Consider the following 17,314-nt stretch of genomic DNA (forward strand, 5'->3'; position numbering starts at 1 on the left):
AATCATTTCTATGTTGTCATAATTTAGTCTCAACTGGCAGCTTAATCTCATGCTCACCTACCCCCTGTGGAATGGGGCAGGGAACCAGAGAGGTAAAATGAGGAAAACTTGTGGGTTGAGATAAAAAGCATTTGATAGGTAAAGCAAAAGTGAAGCAAAACAAGGAGTTCATTGACCCCTTCCCATGGGCAGGCAAGTGTCCAGCCAGGAAGGCAGGGCTCCATCCCATTTAATGGTGATTTGGGGAGACAAACACCATCAGTCTGAGTGTTGCCTCTCTTTCCCTCTTCTCCCCCCAGCTCTGCATGCTGAACATGACACCATAAGGTGTCATCTCTTAGGACAGGAGAATTTTGATACCATCTTGTCACATTTAAAATTAATTTATTTCCATACTAAATTGACATCAGTTAATGTTTAAGTGTCAGAGATCAGAAACATTTGCTCTCCCCATGGTATGAAGTTACATATAATCTGATGGCAAGTGTAAGAACTGCCAGTTTTGGCTTTACAATGGCTTCTTCTTGGAAGGAAAGCAAGAAAGCAGTTCTGTAAAAGTTAACTCACTCACTAGTAACTTAACTGCCTTTTTAATTCAGTTTCAGCTGAATTTATAGTAAAATAAGGAAGCATTTAAATGCCCTTCTGTCCATCTGCAGGTGTCCACAGTTAGTTGTTGAGGAAGATTTACTGTGGAAGTTCCATCTCTGAAAGCTCCGTTTCCAGAGATGACATTTCCAACTTCTCAGCATTGCTGTAGTGGTTGTGGCTATGCTGTGGCAGAATAGGAATAGCTTCTGGAACTGACCAAGGCTGTCAGAGGCTTGTGACACTTCAGGTGTGTAGGGAGGCAGATAGAAAAATAGCTGAGGGAGTGCAGGTGCCCAAATATGTACTACACCACACTGAAGTCAGGAATTAAAAATCTTCAAAAGAAGTTGTGATATGTTTTCAAGAGGATGGAATGCTGATATGTGGATTACCCTAGAAGTAAATGAATTGTCAGCAAAAGTAATTCCAGCCTACATTCAAGCACATAACATTGGAACTAGTGGATTATAAATTGCAATATCATATAAATTAATACAACTCAGCTGAAACTCTAATTGAGAGAAACCGGCTCAAAAGTTTTATTCTAAATGTTTTGATTGATTGACAGGTTTTCTCTTTAAAGATTTTTTTTGCATCATTGAAGTACATGGATTTCATGACTATTAATTTCAGTGTGGTAGTAAAGCAGAGACTGATTTGCAGATGAATTTAGCAGTCTTCCTTCATCCTGGTAAAAAGGAGACCTAAACCAGAACCAACTGCTTTCAAATTTGCTAAAGCTGTAAACCAAACTAATTTAAAACTACACCTGTGAAATGCTGAATAAGGGTATTCATAATTTTATTTCTTACTTTGTTTGTTTTGTTACAGCATTTCACAGTAACCAGAGATGGAGAAAAGAATGTGTCACAAGAGCAAAACTGAATTAAATGCTCTAACAATATCTTATGTTCTTTTCAGGTTCTATGTAATCTCATTGGGCAACAGCAGTGGAACTCATCTGTCCAAAATGGTTTATGGTGAATTTTTCCGCAGACCTGGCAAAGATGCAGAACTTATCAATTTGAATGTGGGTGGCTTTAAGCAATCAGTGGATCAAAGCACCTTGCTCCGATTTCCCCACACCAGACTTGGAAAACTTCTCAAATGCCACTCAGAAGAGGCTATTCTAGAACTGTGTGATGATTATAGTGTGGCAGACAAGGAATATTACTTTGACAGGAATCCTTCCTTGTTCCGATATGTTCTGAACTTTTACTATACAGGCAAACTTCATGTTATGGAAGAACTTTGTGTCTTTTCCTTCTGCCAGGAAATAGAGTACTGGGGGATAAATGAGCTGTTTATTGATTCCTGCTGCAGCAATCGGTACCAAGAACGGAAAGAGGAAGGTCCTGAAAAAGACTGGGATCAGAAGAGCAACGACAGTATGGACTCCTCCAATGAAGAGTCATCCATATTTGACAAAGAGCTAGAAAAGTTTGATCATCTGTGTTTTGGTGAAATAAGAAAGAAGATCTGGGTCAGGATGGAAAATCCTGCATACTGCTTGTCTGCCAAGTTAATTGCCGTGTCATCCCTGAGTGTTGTTCTGGCATCAATTGTGGCCATGTGCATTCATAGCATGCCAGAATTTCAGAGGCTGGATGCCAATGACAGGGAGATTGGAGACCCTGTGCTGGAAGCTGTGGAGATTACGTGCATCATCTGGTTTACTGCTGAGCTAGTGATCAGGCTCTTCACTGCTCCAAGTCAAAAGAAATTCTGGAAGAAACCACTGAACATCATTGATTTTGTCTCTATTATCCCATTTTATGCCACACTGGCTGTGGACACAAAGGAAGAAGAAAGTGAAGATATTGAGAACATGGGGAAAGTGGTTCAGATCCTGCGGTTAATGCGGATATTTCGCATCCTGAAACTGGCCAGGCACTCCGTAGGACTGCGGTCTTTGGGCGCCACTTTGAGACACAGCTACCAAGAAGTTGGACTCCTGCTTTTGTTTCTGTCAGTTGGGATTTCTATTTTTTCAGTGCTTGTCTACTCAGTGGAGAAAGATGATGACTCATCAGAACTGCAGAGCATCCCTATTTGCTGGTGGTGGGCAACCATCAGCATGACCACTGTTGGTTATGGGGACACTTACCCGGTCACACTTGCTGGAAAGCTGCTTGGCACCCTCTGCATTATCTGTGGGATTCTGGTGGTAGCACTTCCAATCACCATTATTTTCAATAAGTTTTCTAAGTACTACCAAAAGCAAAAAGCTATTGATAGAGACCAGTGCAACAATGATCGCAAAGAGAAAAGCAATGACCTACCCTATTTTAACATTAGGGATATTTATGCAAAAAAGATGCACTCCTTCATTTCTAGCCTTTCTTCAGTAGGAATTGTAGTCAGCGACCAAGAGTCAACAGATGCCTCCAGTATCCAAGACATGGAGGATGTTTATAACACAGTATCTTTAGAGAATGGTACAGGAAAATGAGTTGAATCACGTTTGCTTCTCTTTATTTCTCTTCTGATTCTTGGTAAATGTGGACTGACAAACTTCGGTGAATTCATTAAGAGCAGTTGATTCTCAGGGTACTTAACTCTCAGCCATATTTGGACATTCTTTGCTCTGAGGATGCCATAAAAGCTTCATTGTTTATATGAGGCTTTAAAATATGCCTCATAGAGTGGTTTAGTTTTTACACAACTAGTGTTATGCATTTTGGGGGACAAAAAGCTGGGAAAAGAGTTTTACATGTGAGATAAGTGGGTTTTTTTGTTTTGCGGGTATTGTTGTTTGATTTGTTAATTGTTTTTTCCCCTGCAGCAGTCTCATATCTTACACAGAATTTGCTTTTATAATTTGCTGCTCTTCAGGTAGAAATATATTAAAAATGTGTAAGAACTATTGCACAAGTTAGTGAAATTTTCACCTGCAAATACATTAGGTAAATGAAGGAATTGTATACATGTAAAACTGTGGTTGCTAACACATTGATGTAATTTTAGAGCTGGGAACCCGTTTCCTAAGTTGGGGAAGAAAATATATTCATACATATTGTTTTTACTCCATGGAAGCATAATATTTATTAATTTCTTTCCAAAAGCACAATACATTTTTAGTTTGTTAAAATAAATTATTCCCATTGTGCCTGTATTTTTCCTAGGATCCAGCCATGGCCAAGCTCTATCAGGTCCTAAAGGTTTTTAGTCGTAAGTCCCAGGATGAAAGCAGGATAGGAGCTTTTTGTACCATTGAGCCACCTCTCCTGCTGTTGTGACCCTGAGCAGTTCTGGAACCGGGAGGGGATCCTGCTGTGGTTAAGGCCACCCCGGTGGCTTCCCCAGGGAGTTTTGACTTGTGGGCACTGAAGCAAACATCTGTGGTGGTCTGTAGAAGTTCCTGCTCCCCACTGGCAGCACAGCTGCCCCTCCTGGGGGCTGCTGCCTCAGTGGTAGGAGCAGTGGGAGCAGCGGCTGGGCTGCTGTGCTGGGTCTCTGTCCAGGGCTGAAGTGCCAATCAGTGGAGATGTGAGGACATGCTCATCTCTGCCATATGCTGCCCATCAGAGATGTAGGGTGGGAGTTGCACCTGGGCATCTGTATTCAGCTCATTTTTCTAAAGCTCATCTGCTGGTGGTGGCAGCTTTCCTGGTGTGTGCTGGAGCAGTGCTCGTTGCTTGGCAGAGTCCTGCAGCTCTGTGCATCCCCTCCTCTCCAGGGATTTCTTAAGCAGCCAGCTAGCTCTGCTCTGTTTCCAGCAGTGCTGGAGAGACTCAAGGACCTTAGAGTGTCATGTGGACCATATAGTCCATAGTGTTTCTGAGCACTAATTTTCTTTCATTTGTCTAGTGACTAAATCAGATGCTGGGCAACAGAGAATCGAAGACACTGTGATGTTGATATTTGCCTTGAAGAGAGGTTTGACTATTTTATTTTTTTAAATATTATTCATTCAAATATAGAAGCCTGTACTGAACTTCTATTCAAGAAGATCAAACTCCATAGGAATTGACTTCAGAACTGAGTAAGATCCCAGAAATGAAAATTGATTTTGGCCACTGCAGAAACTTGATTTTTCGTCTATCTGCCAGATTTTCTATTGCAAAATGCATTAAGTAAGTAACTGAGGTGCACTTAAATTTGCTAAGGCACAGAGCTCTAACCTCTTTCTGAGCTGGAGAAACAAGAAAACAGGATCAACCTGTACATTGTAAAGATGTGTCTCTCAGGACTGCTGTGCATCAATACAGTGATGTGGAACTTTTAAGAAAATATTTTGAGCTTTGAAGGAACCTCAAAATTTGGTTTGTTACTTGCTGACTGTTGTAAGGGTATGTGATACTTCACAGACAATTAAAGATAATTCTTCCCATAGTTTTTGTAGGAATAGCAAAAGGCAAAGTTAGCCTAAATGTGATTTGTTCTTGCTGAACAATTAACATTAAAAAGATGCAATGATACAAAATATTAAATATGTATGTGTATATGAATCTAATAGGAACCAGCAGAATAACAGCAAAACAGAGAATAGAGCAAAAAAGTTACTCTCTGTCCAAAGAAAATCTCTTGGTGGTATCCATGTAAAGATATATTTATATATATGTTACATTGCCACTGAAGATCAAAAGCAATGAAAAATACTGTAATGCAACAAGACCTGCAAGAAATTATATTAAATAGTTGAAAAAGTGCTACTGAAAAATTTAGTTTTGTGTATCAGGCATTACTCAAGGACTCAATATACAACTTTGTGGATTAAATTTTATGACTGGTTATTTGCCATAAAATTGATAAGCTTTTTATCAAACTCATGAATTGGTCTTAAGGCTGTTACACTTTTTAAGTGCTCTGACTTTATGCATTGATACAGCTTGCAGCAAAGTGAGATATATCTTTTGGAACACATCAGAAGGTGCAGTACATATCCATATATCATTTAGTGTACACTATTTTGATTTCTGTGATGAGATCTTGGCCTTTTTCAAATCAATTGTATCTTAAAAATGGCTTTCTTATATGCTTACCCCTTGCTGGAATAAATCCAGTGCCTTGGTTTCACACAGGTGTGACTGTGAGCAGGATGTGAGCTGTGCTTCATGCCAAAAAATAACTGTGCTTCATGCCCTCGAGGCAGAACTGCAGTGCTGTGACATGCACTGGTGCTAGACAGTGTCACAAGCCTCGAGTGCCAGAAGGAAGCAGATGAGAGCAAAGACTGAGACACTGCACATTGTAGAGGGCTGTTTCTTACTGAATTTGTCTTCTTCCTTGGCTCACCGTGGCATATTGTTGATTTGTGATATCAATGTCAACGGAAGAATATTGAATATTGTTTTTGTTTTTCCTGAACTACATTTTTTTGCTTTAGAAATGCTTCCTAAATTCTCATCACCCAGCTGCTCTGTTTCAGACACCAAGGCACAGAGAAGATTTCCATTTAGACATGCATCCCATTTTGTATGGGAGAGATTTGTTCATTTTTATACAAAACAATTTGCTGCAATGTTGTTGCTTTCTTTGTTTTGATGCCAGAGTCTTCCCTTTTGATATCCAGTATTTCCACAGGAGCATCCACCTTTGCCTGGCTTCCCCTAGTGAATAAAGGGAAGGCAGCACAGCCCTGCATTGCAGCTCTCTCTGAGAGGCTTCCAGCTGGCAGGGGTATCACCCCACTGTCCACAGCTCCAGCCTTGCTGGGGGCAGGCTCTGGCATTGGCACTGGTTTTCAGGGTATGGTAGTAGAGGGAAAAAAAAAATTCAATGTAAAGGAATTAGAAAAGAGAAATGGGAGAAGGCAGGAAGCAATCTGTCAATAGGGGTGGTGGAAAAGCATGAGAGGACCTCAGAAGAAAGGAAAAAAAGAAGTTGGCAGAAAGAGTCCTCATATTTTTTCACTTATTCCCTGTTTTTTTTTGTATTTTCACCAGTTCTTTTCTCCCCTTTGCTTCCTTCTCCCTTCCATCCCCTCCTCCTCCTCCTACCCTGGCCCCCCTTCTTAACCAACCTGTAATCCAGCAGTCTGTTTATGTCCAAAAATGAGGGTCTTTCTGAATCCAGAAAGGCATGTTCCATCCACCCGGGGAGCAGCAAGCAGAACTTAGCAGGGATGTGGTTAGTAAGCAGAGGCAGTGCTTTTTGCAAGAAGGGGGTGTTGCTCAGATTGTGGAACATAAATGTGGGGTAAATGAACATCACATTTGTGTCAGGCCTGTAAATGAAATACCACTTACGGCTTAGGTAGAAATTGGCAGTCCACAACCTCCTTGTGAAGGCAGAGGAGGGGCAGACACTGGGTGACAGTGACAGAACCTGAGGGAATGGCCTGAAGTGGTGTCAGGGCAGGTTTAGGTTGGATATCAGGAAAAGGTTTTTCACCCACAGGGGTGGTTGGGCACTGAACAGCTCCCCAGAGAAGTGCTCACAGCACCAATCCTGACAGAGCTCAAGAAGCATTTGGACAATGCTTTTGGGCAGAGGATGAGATAACTGGGGTGTCCTGTGCAGGGGTGGGAGTTGGACTTCATTATCTTTGTGCATCCCTTCCACCTCAGCTGATTCTGTGATTCTGTGATAATGCCAGATATTTAAAAGCAGACTTCTTGTTGATTCCCATGTGAATGGGTTGCTGTCAGGGACTGCTGAGACTAGCAGGCAGATTTGACTGGCAAATGCAGTACATGGGCTCACAGCATGCCAAGGGCTCCTGACAGACTGCTGTGTATTAATACATTTATTCATTTCCCCATATTCCTAACATCTAGAGCAAGTGACAAAAAACCACTAAGCTGTGGAGAGCTTCTCTAATATTTTTTGATTAGCTGACAGTGTTTGTGAAGCTGCTAATACTTCTTCATCCAGAAGAGGACATTTCTCAAATGAAATCACAATAACCCTGAGTTGGATGTGCAGTTTGTGACTGATAGCAGTAGCTCAGTCACAGTCAGTAAATAATGCTGTCTGGTGCTGTGTGGCTGCAATGCTGCTGCCTGTATTTCTGAAATGTTTATGCTCTGTCAACCAAGAGACAGCAGATGCCATTAAAACCATCTCAGCACTTCCCAGCTTCACAAGAATTGCAGCATCTCTTCCAAGCGCAGAAAAATGTCATGGCTTGCTGAGACCTTCTCTTTTAATTTCGTGCATAGTTGTAGTTAATTTTTTTGTGATGAGCCTATGGTCCAAGCACAATCTAGCAGAAGAAAAAAGGTCACTGTGTGTCTGTGGACAAGTTACAAGATTTTACTGACTTTAACTCAGGGCAGTGCCCTCCCATCTTACTGGCACAACTCAGGTGGTGCACAGGGTGGTAATTCACTGTGGAATGGGCTGATGGCTGTTACAGGTAGGTAAGGAGTCAAGGCAGAGTTCCTTGGGGATGGATATAATTTATATGTAATTGTATCTGCCCTCTGGACAGAGCTCATTTAGGTATATAATATCAGATAATGTGTGACACTTTTGCTGAGGAAACTCCTACATCTCGTGTCTTTTTAATGAATATATTGCAGAGAGAAGCCTTTGCTCATGTCTTTATCAGGTCAAGGGCTGTGGCCCAAGGGTTCTTTAATCCACATACCCATCAGTTTTCTCCAAATCATATATGCCATTGGGAGGGAGAGACTTTGCAGCATCCCCAGCAGATCCATGAACTTTAGCCAAGGATTTGGGATGAGGGCTGGTGGTGGTGGGGGAACATTAAGTGAGGGAGAACCAATGCTGTGTGGTTTCATGTGATCTCCTTTGTACTCCCCCAAAAAGCCAGCTGTCTGTTAAGAGTCAGTAATGACCTGCAAGTGGAATTTACTCCTGTAGGAAATTACTGCAGCCTCCTGTAGTAATTTTAAAAACCACATAATAAAATATGAGAGGGAGCAAACTGGTGCTGGCAGAGGCAGGCACAATATGCTGACAGTACTTTTAGAAACCAAATTTGCATTATTTCTTGGCTTGTAAGCCATATAAAATATTCTTACTTTGTCATGTGTTGTAAAATCTGCCGCTGTGCATTAATACAAATAGAATAATGGAGCCAAGTCCTGGAATTGCAGCATTAAAGATGGAAAAAAAAAATCTTGGCTCGGGGAAATTGCAGAAATACTGTTTAGCTGCCGCTGCTGTTTTATTGTTGCAGCTGCATCAGTGGTGAGAGGAAGCAAGGGACCATGCACAGGCAGTGGAAAGCAGGCTTCCCTTTCTTCCTTTGCGTGTTTAACACTGACCATACAGGCTCAGGGACCCCTGTAGCCTCGAGGGCTGCTCAGCAAACCCTTCCTGGGGCCTAGTGTGGAGCCAGTTGTCCCTAGAGAGGAATGTGGTTGTGCAGGAAAATAATGAAGTCTGCATGAAATGGCCTTTGGGGAGGTAAAGTAGTATCACTGAATTTGGTGTTGCCACCCTCCTGTACCTCTGTGAGACCTGGGAGAGAAAGGAGAAATGAGGAAGAAGTTGAAGGGTCAGATATTTAACAGCAGCCATTTGAAGGCTACTTTGACTTTTGTTAATCCAAGGGATTTTACTGAATCACAGGTAATACAGAATTCTGTATTTAGCCTTGAACCCATTCCATGAAATGGAATAATGTATTGTCTTCCCACAGGCTTTGAGTTACAGCTAAAATATGTGCTTTCCTCTGAGCCAGTCTCTAGATGTGATGCTGTTGCTGTCTTTCAGGCTGACTGGACTTTGGATCTTTCTGAAGCATTGCATGTGCCATAAATCCTCCTTGCAGCTTCTACACCATTTCCTAGAAACCTGGAAACTATAAGCATGATAGAGTTCAAAGTAGTTTCTTTGGCTCAATATTATTTTTTAACAGCATCAAATGACATGCATTTCATGGAAAGAGATTTTCCCTGCTCCTGAATTTTGTACTTTAGGACTTTAGGTATTTTTTAAAATAAAGTATTTGAAGAGTGGCTTAGGTGCTGAGATGTAATTTTATTCCAGGCAGTGTAACCTCAAGTACACAATTAAGTATTCATTTCTTCAGTTTACACAGTTACAATCTTACATATTTGTATTGTGCATCTTTGGGGGGAAAAAAGTGCTGAATAAATAATTCCAGGTGCCAAAAAGCTGGTTGAATGGCCATTGAGCAAATTCCTTATGAACCAGAATGATCCTGGTGTCAGACAGCATGGCTTTATAAGTCTCTTCTGTGGAAAGCGAAACACTTCTTTTCTTATTTCTCTAAATATTTTGAGGGGGATGGAATAACAGTCTTGCTGTTCTGTGGTGATGGAGAGCATTGAATGAAATGAAGTCAGAATGAACTTAAGGTGGTTAAAGGGCAACATGGCTTTTCCATAGACACCTCACTTCCCTTAGGACAGTAATATTCATATTGTTCCGGAGGTTTTTTAAAGGCAAAAACACAGCTACCAAAACCACTGCACTGGTTTTCCTTGTTGGGTATTTTAAAGGTTAAATTAGATCCAGTTAGAGGTATAGAAAGAGAGCTGGCTGGTGGGTAGGATGGAGGGGGTGTATGTGTGTGAGGATTTTATATAATTTATTTTTATATTATATGCTTTTGCCTTTGGAATCACACATATTTGCATTGGCTTTTTTTTTAGTTGACTGAAGAATCAAAATAAATAGTAGACAATCTTTATCTGTAGATTTATTTTAGGCCACTGAATGTGAAGGAAAAGTTAGATTTCAGCATTTCAGTCTTGACAGTGAATTTAAAAATTCATCAGAAGCATTCCTAAGCAACATAAAAATCTGCGCATAAGTATGGCACATTTAATGTATCTCAAGCCATAAAGCTAAAGTTCTGGCAGTGTTCAGTGAATGAAAGGTTAATAAAAATTCATGTGTTAATCTGGTTCTGTTCTAGTTGTATATTCTGGTGTAGTGATGTACTCTTGGCTCTTAGGCTGCCTCTAAATGGGAGTCTAGTGCTTCTGCAATTTCATATTCCTAGCCTTATACAGACTGACTGGACAGCTGTCAGAGCATTATTGTGCAGGCTTTTAGCTGCCTGTCAGCAAAGGTAACCTCTGCTGGTCTGCCCAGGACCTGCTGCCTTCCAGAGGTGTGCAGGGAGAACAGGAGAACTGTGGGGCTTTGCCAAAGGCACTTGCAGCAGAACTGCTGGGTTTTGTTGGCCTGCTTTCATTGTATTGTTACCTGCTGAAGACATCTGTGTTCTCCATTTAATGTATCAATTAATCCAAGAGGATTTATGATATCTGGGAAGGGTTTATAAAACACAAGTGTTCCTTGAAAGCAAATACTGACCTGAGGCTGGAGAGGGCTCAAATTCTTTTCCCCTGGCTTTTCTGCCTTGTCATAGGAATTATGACTGGGCAAGAATGGAACAGCATAACAAGCTTTGGAGTTCCAAAAGCCTTTAGGGCCACTGAGAGTCCCTATGAAAATAAGCACTGAAGGAATGTGGGGACTGGGGTAGGGGGTCTGTGTGCAGGATGTGGATACAGCTCCAGGTGATGGGTGAGAAGAAGACGTCTCTGCACCAGTGGATTTCTGCTGCTCAGGTGGCACTGACTGCAGAGCCTTCTGTGCCCTCTCCACAACGTTCTTCTCAGTCCAATGCCCATTTTTCCAGGTGTTAAAATACTTCCTGAAACCTGAAAACAGACAAGAGATGTAATGAGAGCAACTGTAAGGTTGCTGAAGCAGTAAAGAGGGGCTGATGGCAAGAGCTGTGTCTGTAGAGAGGACATGCTGCAAAGATGCTTTGTTGGAAAATCTTACCTTCCATGTCTTGAAGCTTTTCCTTTCTTCAACTCCTATAGAGAATCAAACAGTGGTTTGGGTTGGAAGAGACCTTAAAGATCATCCAGTTCCCACTCCCTGCCCTGGGCAAAGACAACTTCCACTAAGCCAGGTTGCTCAAAGCCCCATCCAGTCTGTCCTTGAACATTTCCAGAGATGAGACATCCACAGGTTCTCTGGGCAAATTGTGTAGTGTTTCACCACCCTCATAGTAAAGAATTTTTTTCTTACATCCAATCTAAATCTACCCTTTGTCAGTTTAAAGTCATTCTCCCTGCTCCTGTTACTACGTGCCCAGGCAAAATGTTCCTCTGCAGCTCTCTTGCAGTTCCCCTTTGTCTGCTCAAGGCCACAATTAAGGTCACCTTTGAGCCTTTGCTCCAGGCTGGACAACCCAGCTCTCTCTCTGTCTTTATAGGAGAGGTGCTCCAGCCCTCTGATGATCCTTGCGGACTTTTTTGGACCTCCTCTAGCAGGTCCATGTCCTGCTGGGGACCCCAGAGCTGGATGCAGCACTCCAGGTGGGCTCTCATGAGGGGGAAGCAGAACTTCCCTCCCCCTCTGCTGCCCACAGTGCTTTGGATGCAGCCCAAGATGCCATTGGATTTTTGGGCTGCAAGGACACATTGCAGAGTCACGCTGAGCTTCTCATCCGTCAACACCCCCAAGTCCTTCCCCCTGGGGTTTTTCTAAATCCAGTCTCTGCCCAGCCTGCACTTGTGCTTGGAAGTAAAAGGGCTGTGTGTCTTAGCATGGCTTTTGCAAAGTGTTTTCTCCCTTCTTGTGGTCATTATGGAATGGATAAACTGCTGTGGAATGTAACCTGGAAGATAAATTTGTCTTGGGAAGGGAATAGTCTAGCTCACTCTGTGGTCTTTGTTTTCCTTTTGCTTCTGTACTTCTTTGCATCCAAGTGGGCTTTGGCAACAAACACTCGCCTTCTATGCATGCAGCACGTGCCAGGCTTTATAATCCATCCAATGTTCCCAGCTATTCAGCAAACTAAAAGAAGGGGTAAACGGAATAAGGTCAGAAGAAATGCTTTGTATTGCTAAAAAAAAAATAATCCTGTTCTGAAATATAATTTCAGTGTCCTCTTCCTTTAAAATGCAGATGACTTCCCCATCAAAAATCTAGTCCACCATACAAAAAAAAAAAAAAATTGAATAGGCCTTACATGGGCTGTTTGATTGTTTATTTTTGGATGAAGATGAAAAAGAGAAAAAAAATGCTTGGCTTCTTCGTGGTGCAAAAAGGCAAGCAAAAATATTTGAATAGTAACTCTCATGGCCAAATAATTCCACAGTTATCAAAGTGATCATTGAAATCATCAAAAAAGAAGCTATATAGACCTTTGAACATAAACATAAGGAAAAGTAAAAAAAATAGAAATTGCTTATTCTTTTCTCTCTCTGACTCCTTTTGTAGAGATTGAGATTCCTTTTTCTTGGCAAGTCGGATGATGAACCACTTGTTAATTAAGTGGTTGAAAGGTGTAGTTGAAAGAGGAGTTTGGAGTCACACAGCTCAGCATGGAAGAAACCACCTCTGTGATCAATCTTGTCAGGTTTTGACACCTTAATTCAAGGTTTTCTTTGACAGGCAGCTCAGTTGCTGGGAAAGTGGGCACTAAGCATTTTGTTGTGGTCATTTGGGAACAAGAATCCTGAAGGAATCAGCAGCCAGTCCTGCTTCCACCAGGAAGAGACCACAGTGGGCATTGCAATGCAGCGGGCTCGGAGCATCGCGACAGATCCGGGCTGGATCAAGGATCTTCCCACGGTGGAACAGCTCAGGGCTACAAAACTGCAGCCCTGCCTGAAGTTCCACGTGACCCTGTGCCAGGCATTCTGTCACCCCACACTTGTGGTCTCTGTCATGTCTTTTGCCTCTCTTTCTGACATTCGAGCTACGTGGGGTGGCGGTGATCTCAGTCTGAGCACTCCGTCCCTAGCAGGGGTGTGTGGTGGTCCAAAGTGGGGCAGGGAAGTCCTCATCACTGGGAAAATCATGACTTAGGTGTACAGAAGTGGAAAAAGTTGAGTGCTTTTTGGAAGAACTGATTTTTGCTTTGCCCAAGTTATTTAACATGAACTGTCTTTAATGAAATGTCTATGAAAAAAAAGGAAAACATACTAGTTTGAGGGGGAAGAAAAGTCATTGTCTCCTGTACTGTCCTGTCATAGTTATATAAAAAAATAATAGAATTGATTACACCAAACAACAGACTATTTTTTACTTGGTTGCTGGACCAATTAATTAAAAAAAATCTGTAATTTAAGACCCTTTGAGCTTTTTTACTTTGACTCAATGTTTCATTTGATTTGGAGGAGTTAATTCTTTTGCATCTAATTAAACTTAGACTGGTTTGACACTAAAACAAAAAAGTTTCACAATGAAAAAAAATTTTTTTAGAATATGTTGAAATGCAAGATTTCAGCATCACTGGAAACAAGAAGCTCTCAGAAAATTTCACAATGAAATATGCACTGTTCCAAAATCCCTCCTGCCTTTTTTGTTTTGTTTTTGTTCAGTTTGTTTGTTTTGTAGAATATTCCCACCAACTGTGGGCTGGATTCAGATATAAAGTTTCTCTCTCTGTCATAGCTTTTTTCAATGAATTTTCTATTCACAAAAAAAATTGTTCTCATCCGGTTTTAGCTGTATTCTTTGGAAAATGCTTATTTTCCTTGGAGAAGTCAGAGAAAAAAAAAGTAAAATCTTTGTCACTTCAATGATTGCTGTCATGGATCCATTGATGTGCGTGACACTTTACCAATCACTCAGGTTATTGGTAAAGAGAAATTAATTATCTGCTTTGTTCAAGGCAGAAAATGAAAAGCAGTTACCAGAAAATCACATCCTGGTAAAGGAAATGAGTCCATTTTAACAAGTTTATGAGGGAGAGCTTCATTACAAAGCATAAAAAAAGAAAACACATGAAAAGCCTGTTGGACCCCATCTGTTCATATGACTACTTTGATGGGAATCTAACTGAAGGCTGATCAGAGGGAAATTCATTGTTTCTTTTAAGTAATAATTACAAATGGGTATGTGTGTTCTGAAATAATTAGCAAGTATGTTTTGAATAGAGTACTCTTCAGAAAATAAACTTGCACCAACCAGTAACTGCTTAATGGCTGGTAAACTGTAGTGTTCTTAAATGGATGTATCAGCTCAAGAGGGAATGTTATAATATTGTTACTTAATACTCATGCTGTTTAGTCTAGAGAAGAGAAGGCTTGGGCAGTAAGAGTAATCTTGTTGTATATGAAAGCCTTTTGCAAGAAAATTATAGGTTTGTGGTTTTTTCCAGTACTGTTTAGGGCACAAAGCTCAAGCCAAGGAGAATGAAGGGCTGGTGGTAGAACTGACTCAGGAATTCCTCCTGTTTGGGGGGTCCCTTGCTGAGCCCCAGCTCCAGCTGCTCACTATCTCAGTCATGCTGATCCAAATCTGTGTAAAGGTAGAGCAGATTGCTTCAATGACCCAGGTTTAGTATAACAATAATTATTCTCTGCTGAGCAGGAGAAGGGAGGTGTGAGCCTGAGCAGCTTAAGAGGCCCTGGATCAGTCTTGTTGATAGAGACCCAACTCTTTTTTTTCAGTGACTCCATACTCATGGCAGCAGTCCAAATTACAGAATCACAAAATCAGTGAGGTTGGAGAAGACCTCTGACCAGGACCCTTGAGTCTGACCTATGACTTGCGTAATTTTTCAGTTTATTTGGGGTAGGGAAATGTGCTGCGCTGAGGGTCTGACTGTGGGTTCAGTAAGGACTTTACTGGGCTACCTACCTGTGTCCAGAGGTGTCCCTGGCCTCGGAACTTGGGTTGTGCCAAGGATAAAACAGCTGGATGATGGGACCCAGCCTTGTACATTGCATTCTATTGTGACTTGGTCTTGGACTCAAAGGGAGGGGTTCATGTGGTATGGGCCAGTATTTTCTCATAGAGAAGGAAGTAGGACTTTTGAGGATAAAACTGGGGATACCTGTCAATAAAAAGTGAAATAATTTTTTACTCAGTAAAACGGTCTTTGGGACAGATTGTCTCAAGGACAATCTGCCATGAGAGCAGATTCTTTAGCTACTAACAGTCTTCAATGTATTTGCCTAATTTTTCTTGGTATAGATGATTTTTGGTATGTGAGCACTACACACACAATTTAACTTGCCCTCAGCACAGCTGTAAGGAATCACAAATAATCCTATTTCCTCTCTGATTTTAATAGTCAAAGTGCAATCCCCTTCTTTTTGATCTGTTCAATTTATTGTGCACATATTTGAATGTAGAACTGTGAAATTTTTTATATTTTATTTGTTATCATATAGCTATTAACATTTTAATTATGTAAATAGAAGTAAGGAAATCCTGAGCCTTACATGTATGTTTTTCATCTGCCAGAAGCCATGTATTTTTATGGCTCTGAATTAATCTTTTTTTTTTCTTGTTTTTTTTTTTCCCCTGGAAGCTTTCTTCCAGAGGAAATTTCCAAATCCTGCCCTTCCATTGTGATTGTGAATGGGTTTTTGGTTTTGTTTCAATTTCCATGGCAACAGAAAAAATTGTTTTCTGACAGTGTTTGAATACAAAAGTCTAATTTCCCTGGGCTCTTTTGAATACGGCAGTTTACATTTTTATCCCCTCAAGTGTTTTGAACTCCTGTCCTTTAACCCCTTGACTCCATATAGTTCTGTGAAATCTCTTTTTCCTAAGTCAGGATGTACAGGTTTTTTTTCCATACTTTCTTCATTTTTCAGATACAGTTTGATTCAGTGCTCTGATAGCAGAAATTTACGCCACATTTTATACTTAGGAGTTCGATTCTTTCCTTAGAGGAAATTATTACTTTTTTGATTACTTCTAAGCACAGAACTTACTTCAAATCTAGTTTCAAGGTTGTGGAATATAACCATTTTAAAGTCAGAACCTAACTTACTTTGTTATGTTTTGTGAAAATTCACGTATCTTACATTGTTTCTTGTGTTCATCAGCCAGTCCATGAATGTGCTTGAAGAGTGCCAGCTACATAATCATTAAACTTTGCTCAGAGTCTCCTGTGATTTTCAACAAAATACTTCAATTAATTCCTGAATAGATGCCAGACATCTGTGGTTTGCAGACCTTCATCATTCACTGTATAAATGATGATTGCATTTAACATCTGACGTCACCTGTGCCACCTAATTAACTTAAGTACTAGAAAGCTTCAAGATCCATGGTTTAAATTCAAACAGCCTCCAAAGTTTGAATGTGAAAGATGAATAAAAGGAAGTCAGGGGCATGACAGTCTTACTCTTCTGTCCTTTGCCCACCTGTTTTAGCTCCTTCCACAAGCATCAATGAAATAAATTCCATCTCTGTGTCCCACCAGCCAGTATTTAATCTGTGAATCACACTGTAAATGCTGCTGTACCTCTCTGAGCCTGGCCAGTTTTTTTGCTCAGTACATTTACAGCCGAGCTGGAATACATGCATGGCACCTTAACTGGAGATCAAGATATTTCTAATAGGTCCCCAAACCTTCACCTACTCTTTTCCCCTTCTCTGTCAAACCAAATTAAGGCAGCACTCATAGCACCTGCCTGTGCAGATCTACTTCCTGCCTTACTTTGATAAAGGAGGAAAGAGCCAGCAACCCTGACATGTGAGTTACTGGCAACAGGATAAAGCCCAGAGTGAATTAATGGGGCAGTGCTAACCTTTGAACTCTGCTTTGTCACCACAACAATCATAGAGTTAAGGGAAAAACTGAAAAAATGGATCTGCTTGGAATACAGCTTCTGGGGATAGATTGTCTCTTCAGAGGACAGCTGGTACCCACAATAGGCATTTCTAGGTGCTTCCTAACTTTTAGAGAATGTTGTGCTGATAGAAGGTAACTTTAATTTCATTCAGGCATTAATAAGATTCAACTTTGCCTATTTGGGCAGTTATATGCAGTCTTTTTTATTTATAGTCTTTTGCTATATTTATCCATGCCTTTGGTGTAGTTGCTTATTATTAATATATATTT

At 40.9% G+C, this 17,314-nt stretch overlaps 1 protein-coding gene across 2 annotated transcripts in view; it reads left to right on the top strand.

Moving 5' to 3' along the window:
• KCNS3 (potassium voltage-gated channel modifier subfamily S member 3) overlaps window positions 1-12,457 on the top strand; it is a 29,181-nt gene extending 16,724 nt beyond the window's left edge. For both annotated transcript variants that reach the window (XM_039721617.1, XM_039721618.1), the window contains exon 2: window positions 1,513-12,457. In XM_039721617.1, the coding sequence (XP_039577551.1) occupies window positions 1,562-3,043 (1,482 nt within the window). In that variant the 5' untranslated portion in view covers window positions 1,513-1,561 and the 3' untranslated portion in view covers window positions 3,044-12,457. The remainder of the gene's footprint in view (window positions 1-1,512) is intronic.
• The last annotated feature ends 4,857 nt before the right edge of the window (window positions 12,458-17,314 follow it).

This window comes from Passer montanus, unplaced genomic scaffold (genome assembly GCF_014805655.1).
Source record: "Passer montanus isolate IOZ18808 unplaced genomic scaffold, ASM1480565v1 scaffold46, whole genome shotgun sequence".
NCBI lineage: Eukaryota > Metazoa > Chordata > Aves > Passeriformes > Passeridae > Passer > Passer montanus.